The sequence below is a fragment of the Bubalus kerabau genome, chromosome 4, assembly GCF_029407905.1.
Source record: "Bubalus kerabau isolate K-KA32 ecotype Philippines breed swamp buffalo chromosome 4, PCC_UOA_SB_1v2, whole genome shotgun sequence".
NCBI lineage: Eukaryota > Metazoa > Chordata > Mammalia > Artiodactyla > Bovidae > Bubalus > Bubalus kerabau.
This window is the reverse complement of record NC_073627.1, coordinates 46,415,184-46,435,449: the sequence shown is the minus strand read 5'-3', so window position 1 is coordinate 46,435,449 and position 20,266 is coordinate 46,415,184. Positions and strand designations below refer to the sequence as shown.

The window sequence follows — 20,266 nt, the reverse complement described above, 5'->3', positions numbered from 1 at the left end:
AAAAGTAATTGCGGTTTTGCACTGTAGAATTCTGCCATTTGATACTGGAATATATTCTTAAATGTGGTTATGTTATACACCATTTTAATGCACATTTCTCGCTTTATGAGTTTTTGCTAATGACTAATTACTTGCTGTTTATTTTATATTTATTTTAGACTAGGGAAATAATGTTAGACAAAAAGCGATTATCTTATTCAAGTTCAAAATGGGTCGTAAAACAGTGGAGACAACTCACAACATCAACACATTTGGCCCAGAAGCTGCTAACGAACATACAGCGCAGTGGTGGTTGAAGAAGATTTGCAACAGAAATGAGAGCCTTGAAGATGAGCGCAGTGGCCAGCCATCAGAAGTTGACAACCAATTGAGAATATCATTGAAGCTGATCCTTTTATGACTACATGAGAAGCTGCTGAAGAACTCAACATGGACCAATCTATGGTCATTCCGCATTTGAGGCAAATTGGAAAGGTGAAAAAACTCAGTAAGTGGGTATCCCATGAGCTGACCACAAATCAAAAAATTGTCATTCTGAAGTGTTGTCTTCTCTTATTCTACACAATAACAAACCAATAATCAGATTGTGACATGCAACAAAAAGTGGATTGTCTATAACAACCTGCGATGACCAGCTCAGTGGCTGGACCAAGAAGCAGCTCCAAAGCACTGCACAAAGCCAAAGTTGCATCAGAAAAAGGTCACGGTCACTGTTGGGTGGTCAGCTGCCCATCCGACCCACGATAGCTTTCTGGATCCCTGCAAAACCATTACAATGGAGAAGTACGCTCAGCAAACCAATGAGACGCACCGAAAACCACAGCACCTGCAGCCAGCACCGGTCAACTGAAAGGGCCCAATTCTTCATGACAACACCTGACTGCACGTCGCACGACCAATACTGTATTTAAAAGTTGAACGAACTGGGCTACGAAGCTTTGCCTTATCCACCATATTCACCTGACCTCTCGCCAAACTACTACCTCTTTTTCAAGCATCTCGACAACCTTTTGCAGGGAAAACACTTTCACAACCAGCAGGAGGCAGAAAATGCTTTCCAAGAGTTTGCTGAATCCCAAAGCATGGATTTTTATGCTTCAGGAATAAATCAACTTATTTCTCATTGGCAAAAATGTGTTGATTGTAATGGTTCCTATTTTGATTAATAAAGATGTGGTTGAGCCTAGCTATAATGATTTAAAATTCACTGTCCGAAACCCCAATTACATTTGCACCAACCTAGCAGACTGGACTTTCTGTGGCCAATCACCCAGATGATAGTAGGCACCATACTGCATTGAGTATCTATCATCCAGACACAGTATAATTAAAACTGGAGCAGTTTAATCTGTAAATGTCATTCTAACAACGAACAGAATGGTGAGCAATGTGGTTTTAAAAAGGATCGCTGAAAGTCTTTCTCTAAAATAAATACTAGCTTATTCCTGAAGTCTCTTTGACTCTTATTCCTAAAGAATCTTTCTCTAACTACTTCAAACCTCTAAATGGCCTCTGCTGGTTCAAGGAGAAGCTGACCTCTTTTGGCAAGGACTACAATTCCTGGCAGCCAAGACATGAACTAGACATGGCATTGCCAGAACACAGGAATCTCCCCCAACAAAATAAGACTAAGAACATGGAACAAGAGACTGGATGAATGCGCCCCTTCAAATCCTAACAATAACCACAGCAGATTTGATTTTAAGAAAGGAGAATGATCACATTTTTATGACTAAGAGGAGTGGTTTAGGAAACAGAGTCTAAATAAACTAGCTTGAACTCTATCATTCTTTCAACAACTATGTGAGTGCCTACTTTGTGCCAGGCCTATTCTAGGCCCCGGGGAAATGGCAATAAACAAGACAAATCCACGGTCTTTATGAAGCTTACCTTCCAGCCCAAGCAACAACAGCAACAACAAAAAGTGAACACGTATGCAAGGGAGGAGGAATAATGCCTGGGTCAGAGCATTCCTGCAGAGAAAGCAAACTACAGGAGAGAGTAGTACAAGAGCAAAGCAAGGGCCAGATTGTGAAAGACTTCGTTAGGCCTGCTTTAAAAAGTGTAATGGCCTTTATTCTAAGTGAAAGTAGAAATCATCAGAGAATTTTTAACCTGGGTAACAGGATCTGAGATATTTTTTAAAGATGACTCTTGTCTGCTACATGGAGAATGGACGAAATTAGAAGCAGGGACACCAGTTAAGGAGATGTTACAAAAGCCTAGGCCAGAGCCAACCAAAGCTTGAGCTAGTTTGGCAGAGGTTTTGATGATAAACTAAGCAGTTAAGATAAAAAAGAGCTACCAGATTTATTTAAAAAGAGGAAAACAGTTCCCCTTTCTTAATTAATTTGACCAGAAGACCAATATATCTCAGTTTAATTTAAAACAAGGCCACTAAAACTAAGACTACCCTGTGTACTTTTAATGTAGATACATGATTTGGATAAAAGGTTAATAAGGCTCATTCCTCATACTATAACAAGGACACATGTCAAGCATACTAATGCAAATCTAGCTAAACGCAAATTCTGGCCAATGAAATAGATTATGAAAAGTTATAACCTGAAAAACTAAGCTTTGTGTGGTTGCTTAGTTTTAAAGGCTGTTTAAAGAATGGTATTTGACTTTTAATTTGGCCTGAATAGTATTCAATATGCTCAATAATTAAGGTAAAGAAGATACTTAAAAATACTTTGGCTTTCTTTGCAAATAAACATTTTATTATTTATAGACAGCCTAGGTTTTCTGATCTAAGCAGTCAATAGGCATTAAGCAACTAGTTAGTGTTAAAACCTTGTTGGCTCAGAATCCAAATTCTGAATGGGCCAAGAAAAGATCCATTTCACCTCTAGAGTACAGTACAGGTTAAGCCAGCAGACTGCTGGCACCACTCACAAGTATTTGGGAGCCTCAGTGAATGACATTGCTGCTGTGTGGTGCAGGGACCGACACTGACAGCAATAAAATGTACTCAAGTGACAGAGAAACAATACGAGACAGACAATGTTCCTTTTTCTTTTCTTTTCCTATTTCCCTTAGTTAACCACTTAAGTACAATACTTTGGCCACCTGATGCAAAGAACTGACTCATTGGAAAAGACCCTGATGCTGGGAAAGACTGAAGACAGGAGGACAAGGGGACAACAGAGGATGAGATGGCTGGATGGAATCACTCACTCAATGAACATGAGTTTGAGCAAGCTCTGGAGTTGGTGATGGACAGGGAAGCCTGGCATGCTGCAGTCCATGGGGTCGCAGAGTCAGACACAACTGAGCGACTGAACTGAACCATCTTAAAAATACAACAGAATTATTTCTGATAAATCTGTGTATCGGACCAGTATTAAAACAGTCCTGGGACTTCCCTGGTGGTCCAGTGGCTAAGACACCATGCTTCCAATGCAGGGAGCATGAGTTTGATCCCTAATCAGGGAACTAAGATCCCACATGCTGCACAGTGGGGCCAAAAAATAAAAGTCTTGGTCACACTGTTTATCTAGCATTTACATTTAGGCTAAGCAGCTGTCAAGATACATTAAATCTCAAAAAGTAATGTTTCACTCATTTCCCCCCAGGATACAAGCCTTTAATGTAATTAACTGAAATTACATATTTCAAATAAGTATAACTCTTTCTAGTATTCTTAAACGTGGGGAAAATATCATGTATATATGGTATCTGGCCTAAAGCTTTTGGTACTATTTTCTTTAAGAAATATACCTTTCTCAGAAATGAAGGCTTTATTCTTACCTGGGAAATCCCATGGATAAAGGAGCCTGGCAGGCTACAGTCCACCAGGCTGCAAAAGTTGGACACAACTTAGCAACTAAACCACCCCCATAAATAACACTGTTAGCATCTTAACTTAAATGGCCTAAGGCTGACCATGTATCTTACATATGTATAGCATTTCCATTTAGATACTTTACAGACTAAGGATTTACATGTAATTGCTAAATTCAATACTAAAACCAAGAGAGTATTTCTGCTTTAAAAAAAAAAATTGTCTTTCAAGCAGCAGTTTTTTTCAGCCCATCATCTACTCACTACTTTCCCTATCTTGCTCCAAATGCATCAATATGAATCATCTTCCTGAACTTTTTCAAGGAAGTCCATGAAAAACACAGATTGAGATACATATGTGGTTTAAATTAAAACTAAAATTCACAGCTGCAAACCAAAAAGTAAACTGTGTCTGGCTAAGCTTATTTCTAAATTTTGATTCTAAAGGAAAATTTCTATTGATTCAACAGCAGGTGAACAAGGATTTCAATGAACAGCAAAGAACACTACAGAAGAGAGTACAAGTATGTTAATGTTAGTTTTCTTCCTTGGAGAGCATCACAGTGACCTGGAGGAGCTACTCTAGAATGGAACGGGAGTTCAGAAAAGAAAGTTTCAAAGCAAGCAATGGTACAGCCTTAACTTGTTTTTTCACTGTTGTGTCTGACTCTTTGTGACCCCATGGACTATAGCCTACTAGGCTCCTCTGTCCATGGGATTTCCCAGGCAAGAATACTGGAGGGGGTTGCCATTTCCTTCTCCAAGGGATCTTCCTGACCTAGGGATTGAACCCGTGTCTCCGCTTGGCAGGTGGATTCTTCACCACTGAGACACCTGGGAAAACCAGAGCATTACCAAATGTACTTCAAAACAAACAATCCAGTCCTCCCCAGCCCGCTTTCTTATTTTAGTCCTACCAATTGAGTCATGTACCTTGCACAACAGATATCAAGCAGTCCCTGCTGTTCTGTCCCCAAGTCAGTGAACAGACACGCTTCCTTTACTACATCTTCAAAAGTGAAATCTATGAATCTCACGGTTGGGGGCGGGGGTCACGTATGTTGGTCTATTTGGGTCTCACGTGTGCCCGTTATTTTAAAATTAACTACCAAGTTGGATTCTATTGTATCCTATTACAATAATGTTTTAAAAGATGAGGGCAACTAGACTTCAGTGTTACAATAATTCTCTCAACAGACGGACCCTCCTCAGATAAGCATTTATTGAACACTTGCATAACTTGAACTTCAGAGTACGTTTTTGAGGAAAATACCCAGTGATTCCAATGCAAAGAGCAAAGATCGTTTTAAAAAATGCTCCGCGTCTTACAATGTCTAGAGGGAGGGAGACCGCGAGCGCAAAAACAGGCAGAGACACCTGACCTTGCCCGCAAGTCGCCCAGTCCTGCAGCCCTCCCCCTGGCTTCCCCGGGAGAGCCGCTTCACGCCATTCCAATTGGCCGCCCGTCTGCCTGCCTGTTCCAGCACCTGCCTGGCGGGGACAGAGGAATCTCCGCGGAAGACGAGAGGGCTTGAGAGGAGGCGGCCTCGGAAACGGGGAGGCCCGGGAGGAAAGGATTCCAGGTGGGAAAGGAGGCGAGGACCTTCGGACGAATGAGGCCGGGCGGTCAGGGGCTAATGGAGACGCGGCTGGTGGGGTGGAACACGACGGTGGGACCGGGGAGGGAGGTCTCAGGAGGGCCCCGGGGAGGAGAGAGGTCGAGGGCCGCAGCCGAAAGAGAAGAGCCGAGGAGCTGGGAGGCCCGGGGGCGCGGAGGGGAGGGCAGCGGGGCGGCAGGGGCTGCGGCGGCCGCGGCCAGCCCCCCGGCGCGCGGGGACTCACGTTCTCCCACCAGCAGGATCCGCACGTCTTTCTTCATGTCTGCGGCTCGTAGGGGCCGGCCTCGGCCCGCAGGCATGGAGCGGACTCCTCTCGCCGGGAGCGCCCAGCCCGCCGCGCCGCTCTCCCCGCCCCGCCGGCGCCGCCTGCCAGCCTCCCCCCGCCGCCCCTCCCGAGCCTCGGCCGCCCGGACCCGCCGCGCCGCCTCCTAAGCAGCTTCCCCGCTCGAGAGCCGGGAAGGCGCCGGCTCCGCCTCCTCCGGCTCTGCCGCGGCGGCCGGGAGGACGGGGCGCCGCGAGGGACAAGCGGTTTCGGAACGCGAACGCTCTCCGTCCCGCAGCTGCGCCCCTGCTGTGCCGTGAACCGCTGCGCATCGCCCGGGAGTCTCACCCACTCTCCTCGGGGAACACCGGTCAGGATAAGCTTTGGACCCGGAATCTGAGTGGCAGAGTCGCTAGTCTTGACCCCATTTCTTTTACAGAACAGGGGCAGGAGAAGTTCCTCGCTCAAGGTCAGATAGCTAGAACTTGGCAGTGTGACTCGGGGCGGGAATATTCTCACTAGAATGAATAAAAGCTTCAGGTGAGCAGCGACCTGTCTGCCTGGTTTTCAGCAGTATTCCCTCAGCTTACTGGCCAAAGCCCTCGGAAAGTGTTTGATTGACTCCCAAGATCGAGCCCTTTCCACTACCCAAAGTCCACCATCCTAGCTGCTTTTTACCTGTGGTGTTTATAAAATATGATTCCAAATAATGAGGTTAGTTTCTACGCTTTCAGTGTAAACAGCTTCATTTCTTTGTAACCAAACTAAATGTTTTTCCTCTCTGTGTGTGGTTTACTTTAGGCAGGGTCTTCTGACACTTCTCTTTACATAGGTTTGCCCAGCACCGTACTGGGCATATAGGTGGCACTGAATAATAAACTTTTATTGATTTGTCTAACATTGCCTTAATTTCTTCTGACTTTCTCCATCCGGAGGAATTTGTTGCTATATGTCTAATGCTTGAACAGAGCTTGGATATACAGTGGGAGATGATAGAGAGGTACCTAGAATAAATGAAGAAACACTAAGCATAATATTCTTTTTTTCCTATGTTAAATATTACAAAATGATTTTTTGGGTTTTTTTGGCCATGGTATGCTGGTATGCTGCTGCTGCTGCTAAGTCGCTTCAGTCGTGTCCGACTCTGTGCGACCCCATAGACCGCAGCCCATCAGGCTCCCCCGTCCCTGGGATTCTCCAGGCAAGAATACTGGAGTGGGTTGCCATTTCCTTCTCCAATGCATGAAAGTGAAAAGTGAAAGTGAAGTCGCTCAGTCGTGTCTGACTCTTAGCGACCCCATGAACTGCAGCCCACCAGGCTCCTCCATCCATGGGATTTGCCAGGCAAGAGTACTGGAGTGGGGTGCCATTGCCTTACTCCGGTATGCTGGTATACAGGATCATAATTCCCGGATCAGTGATCAACCCCATGCCCCCTACAGTGGAAGAGTGGAATCTTAACCACTGGATGGCCAGGGAAGTCCCTGAAAATGAATTTTTTAAAGGAAATGACGTGTACATTATACCAACCCTCTTTTATCCTAAGAGAAGCCTTGTGGTCTGGTGCAGCCGTTAAGACCATGCTGGCAAACTGCATGGGTTTGTATCTAGAGCCCATCACCTGATAGTTATGTGATCTTGAGTAAGTTCTTTTACTTCTCCAAGACTGCCCCTTCTTCTGTAACATGTCAATAATGATAATAGTACCTACTACCTTGGGTGGTTGTGAAGAATAAAGATAATATATGTCAAGCATTTGCCAGACTCACAGTACTTGCTCTGTAATCTCGAGGTCATTACTGTCGTAAAACTCACTGAAAAGTTGAAATCCGTAGGTTTTGAGGCAAATTCATTGTTACGTTTACAACAGTATTTCACTGTCTTATTTATATGATATCCCTAAGGAGCATAGGGGTGGGAGCCCTTCCAAAAATCACTCTGTGATATAAGGAGGAAGACAGGAAAGACACACTCTCTGCTCACTGGGAGGTAATAAGTCATGTTCCAGGATGGAGGCAAATAAGATGAACTTCACAAGGCCTGATGGCCTGCTCTTTCAGAGGAAAGTATTCCTCAGAATTTTTAGTACAGTAAGTCCTCTACATGTGAACCTTCAAGTTGAGAACTTTCAAAGATGGGAACAAGTGTTCACACTGAAGAGAGTCCCAGCGCAGTAAATGGTAGGGGGATTCTTCTTTATTTAAGGAGACACTGTTAGTTTTCGACTCACTGGACCCAAATGTGGAACAGCACACAAATGTTACAACACCCGTTCAGAATGCAATCCAGTGCTACCGTGTCATCTAGGATGAAAAAAAAAGACCTACTACCCAGACATCACTGGATCGTTTATTTCAAGAGGGTACATGGAATTGCATCCAGCAAGGAACCAGAACCTGTGCCATCAAGGTCAGGCGTGAGTGAAATTGCAGCTTGCCCTCCATCTCCTATTGCTGATGGTCCTTCTGCTCTACCATCTCCACCTCCTCACTTTCCTCCACTCATTAACTCGTCTTGCCTATTTACTGGCAAGGACTGCTGCTGCTGCTGCTGCTAAGTCGCTTCAGTCGTGTCCGACTCTGTGCGACCCCATAGACGGCAGCCCACCAGGCTCCCCCGTCCCTGGGATTCTCCAGGCAAGAACACTGGAGTGGGTTGCCATTTCCTTCTCCAATGCATGAAAGTGAAAAGTGAAAGGGAAGTCACTCAGTCGTGTCCGACCCTCAGCGACCCCATGGACTCCAGCCTTCCCGGCTCCTCCATCCATGGGATTTTCCAGGCAAGAGTACTGGAGTGGGGTGCCATTGCCTTCTCCAGCAAGGATTAATGGTTTGTTATAAAAGAATAGCAACAGTCCCTAATTAGTGGGAGTGGGGAGCCTGACAAGCCAGAGTGTGCCTCTCAAGCAATGTAAGTTTCCTTTTTACCATCCCTTCCCATCTCCCAATCAGCTATACTTCTGAAGCTTTGGCCTCCTGCCTTGCCTTGAGCTTTATGCCCTTCTCCTATGCTAACAGACATTCATCAGGGGCCACTCTGAAGTTCTCTTGCAAACAGCATAGCTCAGTGATTAAAATCAGGGACTCTGGAATCTGCCTGCCTAAGTCTGAACCTCAGCTTTACCAATTCCTAGCTGTGCATCGTCAGGCAAATTGCTTAAGCTTCTCTAAGCCTCATCTGCCAGATGGAAATAACACTTCATGAGATTGTTACAAAGATTAAATGAGTGAATATAATAGGAAAATGCTTCAAAGAATGTCTGAAACATGGTCTATAATATATACAAATGCTGAATAAATAAAATAACTCGTCAGAAAAGTGCTTCTGTACAACTTTCTGAGCCTGAGGACTGAGCCACACCATGACCCACACTGCAGCAAAATAGAAGTCAGAAAATGGAGTTGTTGGCAGTGGAATTTACAGTTGGGATATTGTAGATTGATGACTGGATATTAAGTAGATTGGATAAAGCCAAGAGAACAGATTGGTATCTAGAAGGCACTGGTGGAATTTTCCTCTGGAATGCTGGGAAGCAGTTCTGCCTTCACAAGACAAACTTCATGGCTCCTCAACTGTGAAGGGGACACTGGAAAGTCTGAACAAAGTACTTTCCCAGGAGATAAGAGGCTCCATCTTTCATACCTATCAAAGAAGGAACTTGCAACATAGCCTTTCTCTGAGATTCAGGACAGTGGAACGCCCAGGGCTACTGGGCAGGCCTGCTGGGTAGAAGATACAGTGTGTGTTAAATGACTGACACTGCGTGGAACAGGAGGCTGGTCTCTGAGGGTGAGTTAGACACAGTCCTCGGCAGGAAGCCAAATAAGATGGGTTGGCATTGGTCCCACTCTTCAGATCCATCTATCTTTGGGCTCTCAAATTAAACCCAAAGTGGAATCCGTCTTCACTCGTGTCTCCTTTTTCTTCCAGGAAGACTTCCTCTTTTCCTGCCAAGTTGCTCTGGCAGAGCAGAAAAGTCTAATGACTTGATAACAGAGTAAATCTGTTATCTTAGCTTTGAATGCACTTGTTCTTGACTCATTGGTCAAACATCTATGTCCTCTGCATAGTCACATGGATTGGTCTCCAGAGGACGTGGATTCTATTTGTTTAATTTGGCCAAGAGAGACATCATTCAGCACCATGACTTTAAAAAGATATTTGATTATAATTAACCATACTAAGGGGACATTTTTCCAGACAAGAGCCTCATCTCGTGATGAGGTTGCATCCAGTTTTCTTTTGAATTTTCTCAAGCTTTCAGATAATATTGTAAAAACACTCTTGATTAAGAGATAATTGATATTGAGAAGACTCTCAGACCTTCTTGCCCCCCCAGGTGGCCTGAATTCCCTCATGTCAAGGTTAAGAGCATGAGCTCTGGAGTCTACATTTCATCTTCAGTACTTGGCTACCTGTGCAATATTAGACAAGCTACATAACCTCTCTGAAAAACCCCATCAGCAAAATTAGTTCATAGAGCTCTTTGAGAATTAAATAATTCAATAAAACATTTATTACATTACTTAACATATGGGACATGTTCATATATCATCCTTAACAACTGCATTTTTTAATATTACTTATTTTTTTAGAATACATGGATTTTTAAAATAATTTTACGTATTTATTTATTTTTGGCTGTGCTGGGTGTGTGTTGCTGCTCGGGCTTTTCTCTAGTTGCAGCGAGCAGTGGCTACTCTTCATTGCATTGTGAAGGCTTCTTACTACGGTGGCTTTTCTTTTTGCAGAGCACAGGCTTGCGGGCATGCGAGTATGTGGGCTCAATGGTTAAATTTCCTGGGCTCAAGAGCACAGGCCCAACAGTTGTGGTGCTCGAGCTGAGTTGCTCTGCTGCCTATGGGATCTTCCTGAACCAGGGATTGAACCCATGTCTCCTGCATTGGCAGGTGGATTCTTTACCACTAAGCCACCAAGGAAGCCCAGCAAGTGCATTTTTAAGTTTGGGATTCATTTGCTGATTTGCTTTATCTTTCTAAGGGCAAATTGATTAGCCTGCCTGCACAAATTGTAAACTCTGAATGACAAAAGTGCATTTAATATAATTTTTAATTACTGCAGAGACATTAAAATTTGTGCTGACTTGTTATCTATGCCAACCAGTGATTCTCAAAAAAAATTTAGGCCACAAGCCATTTCCACAAAATAAAAAATTCTGTACAATAGTAAAATTATAATTTGCTTATCCTGCAAAGAAATTACCACAAGTAAATATGTTCCAAGCAAATAATCTAAAAGAAGAAATATATATCTACACATGACGCATGCATGCTAAGTCACTGCAGTCATGTCCGACTCTTTGAGGTCCTCTGTCCGTGGGATTCTCCAGGCAAGAATATTGAACTGGGTTGCCATTTCCTCCTCCAGGTGATTTTTCTGACCCAGGGATTGAACCTCCTTCTCTTGCATCTCCTGCATTGGCAGGCAGATTCTTTACCACTGCGCCACCTGGGAAGCCATTGTTTGGTATGTGTGTGTGTGTTAGTCGCTCAGTCATGTCTGAGCCTTTGCGACCCCATGGACTGTAGCTTCCAGGCTCCTCTGTCCATGGGATTCTCCAGGAAAGTATACTGGAGTGGGTTGCCATGCCCTCCTCCAGGGCATCTTCCTGACTCAGGGACGGAAACTGCATCTCATGTCTCGTGCATTGGCAGGTAGGTTCTTTACCACTAGTGCCACCTGGGAAGCCCATCTACATATACCTATTCTATTTATAGCATCATTACACAGTAGTAGAAAGTGGAAAAATATACAATTGTGAAGAATAGCTAAATTAAGTATGACATAAAATTACTGGAAATTTTGCAGTCATTAAAACTAATGGCATCTTAATTCATCTACTTAAAAAATAATTTTAATATATAGTGGGACTATATGTAACTTTGTTCTATATTTTCCAAGACTCCTGTAAATGTATTATCATATTTTCATATTTTTTAAAAAATTTTTAATGGCAAACAAAGGAAAAACTAATGCCTATCAAAGACATGGAAAAGTATTCACAAAATAAGTGAAAAAATAGGAATATAAAATTATTTATACAATTACAACTATTTAAAAACTAAGTATAATATGTATTTCTGGAACTTTTACCCTCCTGCTGCTGCTAAGTCGCTTCAGTCGTGTCCGACTCTGCCACCCCATGGACTGCAGCCTACCAGGCTTCTCTGTCCATGGGATTCTCCAGGCAAGAACACTGGAGTGGGTTGCCATTTCCTTCTCCAATGCGTGAAAGTGAAGTCGCTCAGTCGTGTCTGACTCTTAGTGACACCATGGACTGCAGCCTACCAGGCTCCTCCATCCATGGGATTTTCTGGGCAACAGTACTGGAGTGGGGTTCCATTGCCTTCTCCCAACTTTTACCCTCCACACCTTTGCAATTTTGAACTTTTGCAGGCATGCACAGGTATTAATCGGGTAATTAAAAACTAATGGATGGGACTTCCCTGGGGGCACAGTAGATAAGAATCTGCCTGCCAATGCAGGGTACACGGGTTCATTCCATGTTCTGGGAAGATCCCACATGCTGTAGAGTAACTAGCCTGCCGGGGTCCAGCCCCGGCTGATCCAGGGTATTCGAAGCGGGGATGGCGTCGGCGACCTATTTAATTATTTATTCATCAAAGATATAAAGAGTAATAGAATGAGGATAGCTCAGTAGGAAAATTCAGTGGAGAAAAGAGGCTGAGTAGCTTGGTTTACGCGGGGGACCAATAAAACTTCAAGACAAGAAGTTTGCACCACTTACGTAGGCCACAGGCGTCCTTCCGTTCTCCCGAAGGAGAGGAGACACTGAGGCCTCCCCGGTCGGATCTTAGAAGCCCAGGCATAATTAGTAAGCATGGTGGGTTCCGCGCTCCAGATGGAGACTCAGCAGAGTGAGAGAGAGAGCGACATGGGGAGACCAGTATTTCGAGAAACTGATCCCAATTCTTTATTTTCCATGGTCTACTTTTATACACTGAGATGTTATGCAAAAGTCACGCGGGGTCAGCAGTCCTGACTTTTATCAAAGTCAGGTGCTTCATACAAATGTATACAGAGGTCTTAGGGGTGTTACATCATCTTCTGGCCAGGGGGCCTGCTGACAATTTATGACCCTCTCCTTGTGACAGCGGTCAGTCAACCAGGACACTTATTTCTCCAGGGGTGATTATTCTTAAACAGACGCCACCCAAATAAAGTTACATTCCTATAGGGTGAGGGTGTAGTGGGTTTTAGTTAAGGAAAGAATTTACTTAGCCTAAGGTCTAACGTGATTTATATCAAAGGTTAATACTTATTCCTTCTATATATTCATTAATGTGTGTAAGGGCAGGGGATGTGGAGACTTAGCAACAAACATTGGCTCAACAAATGAAAAACCCTTCACCAATACAATTTCTAATCAGCCCACTATACTTATACTAATGTTTTCTAACTTCTCTAAAGAACCTGTTTTTAGAAGGTTTAAAGCATCTCGTGCCTCTCACAGTTGGGAGGCTGTGAGCAATCACATGTGGCCAGACAAGCCTGTCAGGCAGGCTAGAGAACCTTCAGAGGAGTTTGTAGGTTGAAACACTCCTATCACGCCCAGGAATTATTATTAACTGGAGCTCTAAGTTAACTCCTTCACCGAAAGAGGTGGTGGGGGACAGCCCCTTGTAAAGCCAGAGGTGTAGGTGAGAGCACAAAGTAGTAAAGTAGGCAGGCTCTGGTTATGGGGGTAGATGTTCAAGGATTTCCAGGGGGACTCCTGAGGCTCGATCCCGCCTTTGCGTATGTCGAGCCTCCTTCCTCATGACCTTTGCCATGGGCGGAGTGCCTCACGCCGGCCCCCAACACTAGCCCTGTGCTTTTCTGAGCCTGCGCCCTAGAGCCACAACTACTGAGCTCATGTGCCATAATTACTAAAGCCTGCATGCTCTGGAGCCGCACACTGAAACTGCTGAAAGCCAGGGCGCCTAGAGCCCATGTTCTGCAACAAGAGAAGCCACCGCAATGAGAAGCCCATGCACCACAACAAAGAACAGTCGCTGCTCACCGCAGCCAGAGAAAGTCCACGTGCAGCAGGGAAGACCTCGTGCAACTAAAAAACAATGATGTACATAAAAGATGAGAGTACAAGGGAAAGAGAAAACGTGCTAAAGATGTACATAAAAGATGAGAGTACAAAGGAAAGAGAAAACGTGCTGAAGATTAGGAATTAATTTTTAGTACAATCATCTCTTGTAAAATGTCAACATTAATAACATATTTTATATAAAACTAATAGAAATATTTGGAAAAATAGCAGTGCTTTAAGTGAGACATTAGTGTAGGATATCAGGGCTTCCCAGGTGACGCTAGTGGTATAGACCCTGCCTGCCAATGCAGAAAACATTAAGAGACGCAGGTTGGATCCCTAGGTCAGGAAGATCCCCTGAAGAAGGGAATGATAACCCACTCCAGCATTCTTGCCTGGAGAATCCTATGAACAGAGGAGTCTGGCCAGCTACAGTCCATAGATTCGCAAAAAGTCGGACGCAACTTAGCGTGCACAAAATGTAGGATATCGTGTTTATAAAATGATTTAACAAATATTTATTGCTTCCACCATGTGCACTGCTCTGTACTAGGTTCTAAGGAAGCAGTAATGAGCAACACAGACGATCACGGTGGGCAAGTTGTGGATAAGGAAGTCTGGGCATTCATCTTTCTCACCAGAATCTTCCAAATCATTCTCCCATCAGCCCAAACTGCCTTTTTTTGAAAACCTTTCATGAGAGGTAGCATCTCCTACTCTAAATCTCTTTCTACCTCCTCTCTCCCCATCCCACCCCTAGCCAAAACCAGCCAGACTTGTGTGACTGTCCCCCTTCTAGTAATCCGCTCCCCCTGCCTGGCTGTGTTCACAGACAGCCTCCAAGGCAACACAATGCCTTAACCCAAAAAAACTGCAAATATCCCCATAAAGCTCCTAGGAAAACGACTATGATTTTAGCCTGAGTGGCCTTCCTGTACCTTCTTCTACAATTAGTGCGTCAGCTTTGATCTGAGCTAAACTCAGTATACACGCACACATCACCATGTTAGACACAGTGACAGTGAGAGGCTCCAGTCCCCTTGGTAGAAACCAGATCCACTCTGGGTAAACAGTTTTCAACTCTGGCCAAGGGGATGAGAGAGAGACTCCAGGCCAAGCAAACTGCAATTGCAAAAGTATATGATGTGACATACAGGAGGAAGCTGGGCAGGACGTTGTATCTGGGGAGATGACAGGAAATGGGGGCGAGGTAGGTGAGAACAGAGACAGGAAGCAGAACTTTCTATTTTAGGAGGCTTTAAGGAGCACCCAGGAGTTTTAAGCTGGGGAGTGACATGATCTAACTCCCATTTTGGAAAGTTCACATTAGAATGAGAATAGATGGGGAGAGGGCTCCTCACTAGAGATGGAGGAACTCGAATTAAAATAATCTTGGAGAGAAGGGATGAGAGTCTGAACCAGAGCACAGATGCAGAGGGAAGAGTTGGGGGGGGCAGAGTTGAGATGCCTTGAGAAGGCAGAAGCTAGGATCAGAACTTGGTGACTAATTGTAGGGAAGGTACAATTGCACCAGAAAAGCTCCCGTGGCAATGCCCAGACATTGAGTCCTGGAGATGTCACTGACCAAAGCCATAAATTTTCTGCCCCCAGGGTGTATTTACTTTGAAGAATAAAGGTGAAATTTTTCACTGAGCACAGTCTTCCATACTGCACCAGATCAATCTCTTAGAATCACCTGGTAGAAGAGGAGGTGTGTAAGTGGTGTAGGGACAGCAGAAACTGTAAGTCTTGTGGACAGAAACCTTTCTTTTCTCTATTATCTTTCCATCCTGATTAAGTCAAGCTGAAAGCCTCAGTAAATCTGTAACACCTGATAATCTCCTTTTGAGCCAGAGAGAGAGAGAGAACACTTCAGTTCAGAAGTTAAGACAAAGGTTCCAAGCTAGTTATAGTGTTTTGTTTTCCTTGAAACATATATTTACGCTTATCTCCATTTCAAACATATGATTCTGGTTTCCGTTTATATCAACTTTTTAAAGTTTCCTTTTGAAACCCATGTACCTGAAGAGGGAAAAGTGAGTTGGTTTAGGAAAGATATTAAATAAAAAATGGTACAGGAGATTTGAAGATGTAACAAAAATCATGGCATATGAAAGGCTGAAGCTTAAGAAACCTTGTCCTTAAAAAGCCTATGGCTGGGTAGGAAGAAAAAATCACAAATCTTCAGCATAAACTGAGTATTTATAATTAAGGAAGAAAACTTCAGTCGTCTAGAAGGACCCAGTGTTTAGGGTTGAATAAGGATGAATTTGGGGCTAAAGGCTCAGCAAAGTAGGGGTGATGGAGCTGAGCAAACACCAGGGATGATTCTTCCTTTCCTGTCAAAATCCCCAGGTGCCCCCGGGGAAGGGTCTTCTCCCTCCAACATAGCAGAGGAGCTTGAGAGGTCTCCCAGAGAGCAGCTTTGTTTCATTTTGTGATTTGTCTCTATAATCAGCTAGGAAATAAAGTCTTCAAATTAAACTTTCCTGGGGATTCCATGGTGGTTTAGTGGTAAAGAATCCGTCTGCCAATGCAGGAGACATAGATTTGACCCCTGATCCGAAAAGATTCCACATGCCATGGGGCAGCTAAGCCCCTGAGCCACAAATATTGAACTGTGCTGTAGAGACCAGGAGCCTCAGCTCCTGAGTCAACGTGCTGCAACTACTGAAGCCCTAGAGCCCATGCTCTGCAACAAGAGAAGACACTGCAATGCGAAGCCCACCCGCCACAACTAGAGGGTAACCCCCACCCCTGCTCGTGGCAACTAGAGAAAAGCCCATGCAGCAATGAAGCCCCAGCACAGCCAAAAAGTAATACTTTTTTTTTTAAATTAAACTTTTCCAGAAAAAAAAGAAAAGTACCTGAGGGAGGAAAAACAAGAGACAGATAGATATAACTGTATTAGGAGCTGTCGTGAGCCTTAAGAAGGTGGTGCCTTCCTCCTTCGTAGGTGGTTCTTCCAGGAACCGGAAATTCTGCTGTGCTCTGCTTAGTCGCTCAGTCATCAGTCTTGTCTGACTCTTTGTGACCCCCAGCACTTCAGTCCGCCAGGCTCCTCTGTCCGTGGGGATTCTCCAGGCAAGAATACTGGAGTAGGTTGCCATGCCCACCCTCCAGGGGATCTTCCCAACCCAGGGATCGAACCCAGGTCTCCTGCATTGCAGGCAGATCCTTTACTGTCTGAGCCACCATGTCAACAACCACTTAGATGTTTGAAACACCTCCAGATGGGGTGAGAGGCTGCCTTCAGAGTCCCCGACGTGAAGTCTTTCCGGCTTGGTCCTTGGGTGGATGCTTCGCCCACACAGTGCAGACCCGAGTGAGCGGTCCTTCATCCACTGGCATTTCAACTTCCGTTCTTCTTCTGGGTAGGATTTTCAGTTTTGTTCGAGGAAAGGGTGTGATTGATATTTTTCACACTGCATGGGAAAGGATATGTTGACAGAAAACTCGAGGCAAGGGACTTCCCTGGTGATCCAGTGACTGGGACTCGGAGCTCCCAATGCAGGGGAGCCTGGGTTTGATCCCTGGCCAGGGAACTGGGAGCTTCCCTGGTAGCTCAACTATAAAGAATCCGCCTGCAATGCAGCAGCCACAGGAGACACAGGTTTGATCCCCTGGAGGAGGGCATGACAACTCACTCCAGCATTCTTGCCGGAGAATCCCATGGATAGAGGAGCCTGGTGGGCTACAGTCCACCGGGTCGCAAAGAGTCAGAGAAGACTGAATCGACTGAGCACTCACACACGGGGAACTGGATCTCTCATGCTGCAACTAACTCACACAGCCAAATAAATATTTAAAAAGAAAGAAAGAAAGCTTGAAAGAAAAGCAAAGAATCCAAAAATGATAACCTTCATTCTCACCTTTATAATTCTTGTGCTCTGGCTGCAGTTTGGGGAACTCATGTGACCAAAGAATTAAACCCCACTCTGACAAAGGCCCCATTGTCCAAATCACCTGAGAGAATGGTATTTAACCAAATGACTTAAATAGGCTAAAACTCTGGCCTTAAGATTCTAAGTTTTAAAAGGCAAACATCAGGGATTTCCCTGGTGGTCCAGTGGCTTGGACTCCGTGCTTCCAACACAGGGGCCTGGGTTCCATCCCTGGTCAGGGAACTGGATCCCACGCGCTGCAAGGAGCGCATCCCACCCACCACAACTAAGACCCAGCCCAGCCAAATGAAAATAATAAAGTAGAATAAAATACTTTTTTTAAAAAATGAAAGGCAAACATCAAGGTGACTCTGGGTGAGTCGATAAAGGCTCCACAAAACTGGAAGTGAGAACAGAGAGCCTTTGAATGGTCATCTGGCACAAAGAGAGAGGCCCTGGCCCTGCTTAGGAGCTTGAGGCCACTAGACTGAGACATGACACCAACGCCCAGGGAAGAAAGGGCATCTCGTGGCTTCAGGGCTGTATCTTATCAAAGTGGACAGCCAGGTCCGGGTCTCAGCCAGGATCTTATCAAAGGATGTTAAGCTTTGAGACTTGGAGAGTGGGAACGCTGGGCCGGCTCCCAGATCTGCCATGCTCAGCTGACTGATCCTGCGCAAACCCCTAAGTTGGTCCAGGCCCCCACTCTCCTTTCTCAAGTGTTAACAAAAGGTGATAATACTCATCACACAGGGTAGTTTATGAGGCTCAGAGAGCAAATGAGTAGATCATGGGGGAAGAATTCTGGTGTTCCTGTTTCCAAGAACATGTGTGAAAATGAGGTGTGACTCTAAAGATGTTGGAGACCAGGTGCTCTGCTGTGCTTAATGGCTCAGTCGTGTCTGACTCTTTGTGACCCCCATGGGCTGTAGCCTACCAGGCTCCTCTGTCCATGGGGATTCTCCAGGCAAGAATACTGGAGCGGGTTGCCATGCTGTCCTCCAGGGGATCTCCCCAACCCAGGGACTGAACCCAGATCTCCCACATTGCAGAATTCTTTACCATCTGAGCCACCAGGAAAGCCCAAGAATACTGGAGTGGGTAGCCTATCCCTTTTCCAGGGGATGTTCCCGACTCAGGAATTGAACTGGGATCCCCTGCGTCAGGTGGATTCTTTACCAGCTGAGCTACCAGAGAAGCCCCAGAGACCAAGGTAGGTGATGTGAAAGTATAGTTCTGAGACTTCCCTAGCAGTCCAGTGGCTAAGACTCTGCACTTGCAATGCAGGGGGCACAGGTTCAATCCCAGGTCAGGGAACTAAGGTCCCGCATGGCGTGGCCAAAAAAAGAGAAAGAAAATATAGTTCTGTCATTGTTGTCATGTCTATAACCACCCTGGCATTCTTCCAACATCTTCACCCATAACTTTAATTCTTTTGCAACCCTTTGAGGAAGAGAAGGAAGGGCCAATAATAATGAGTTCCATTTTACAGGGGAAAGACAAAGAGGTGAAATGCACTGCCAAAGGTCGCCTGGCTGGTTTGTGCGGCAAGACTTTCTGTTCAACCCAGTCCAACAGAGATGGATTCCACATCTCCAGCAGGTGCTCATGCAACCTGGGGGCCTACAGATGGATTGTAAGATGAAGAAAGGGAGGGGAAGGCTGTAGATCAGGTGACTTCAAAGACATAGCAACTGTTAATAGATATGAGGGTTCTCTCTATGGTGAGTGATGAAAATGTTCTAAAATTAGATTATGGTGATGGTTTCACAACTCTAAATATACTAAAACACATTGATTTGTACACTTTAAATAGGTGAATTTTATAGTACGCAAATTATATCTCAACAAAGCTGTTAAGATATATCAGGGTTTGTGGGGGTTTTTTTTGAGTTTATGCTAAAGATGCATGTTTGGGTGCTAAAACTCTAAAGAAATGCAAGCAAGTGATTACTGTAAAAGTCAAGATGCCTTTCAGGTGGAAAGAGGGTTTTGTAACTGCAATGGGGAAAGAGCCTCTCGAGTCAGTCACAGGGTTTTATTTCTTGACCTGAAGTGTAAAGGGTGCTTAATAATAATAATAATTATTCCTTATGTTGCACATGTGTTTTGTGTAGTTTTCTCTATCCATTCTGTTATGGGATAAAATGATTCTTAAAAAATGGGGGAAATCAAGTATGAGATGATATCATGAGCTGGCCAGACTATAAGGACCCCCCCCCCAACTTCCTGATATTCATATTCTTGTGAATCCCCACCCCTAAATGTGGGCAGGGCCCTTGACTTGCTTCTAATCAACAGAATAAGACAAAGGCGAAGGGATGCGTTGGTTATATGTCCATGTGGTTACATTACATAAGATTTGTCGGGACTGACCTGGTGTTCCTGAGGTTAAGTATTCACCTGCCAACTCAGAGGACACTGGTTTGATCCCTTGGTCTGGGAAGATCCCACAACTCATGAGGCAACTCAGCCCATGAACCACAACTACTGAGCCTGTGCTCGAGCCTGTGCTCCACAGTAAGAGGAGCCACTGCATGAGAAGCCTGTGCACCGCAACTAGAGAAGACCACATGCAGCAATGAAGACCCAGTGCAGCCAAAACTAAATAAATTAAAAAACATTTTTACCACACATCAACATGAATTAG

At 44.7% G+C, this 20,266-nt stretch overlaps 1 protein-coding gene across 10 annotated transcripts in view; it reads right to left on the bottom strand.

Annotated features, from left to right (window-relative positions):
- RHOT1 (ras homolog family member T1) overlaps positions 1–5,784 on the bottom strand; it is a 65,421-nt gene extending 59,637 nt beyond the window's left edge. For 5 of the 10 annotated variants that reach the window (XR_008713193.1, XM_055577213.1, XM_055577216.1 and 2 more), the window contains exon 1: positions 5,629–5,784. Coding sequence is in view for 9 of the 10 variants with exons in the window: in XM_055577213.1 (XP_055433188.1) it covers positions 5,629–5,704 (76 nt within the window). In the remaining variant the exon portion in view is untranslated. The remainder of the gene's footprint in view (positions 1–5,628) is intronic. The other 5 variants (XM_055577214.1, XM_055577218.1, XM_055577217.1 and 2 more) reach the window with 3 other exon arrangements.
- Positions 5,785–20,266: the final 14,482 nt, after the last annotated feature.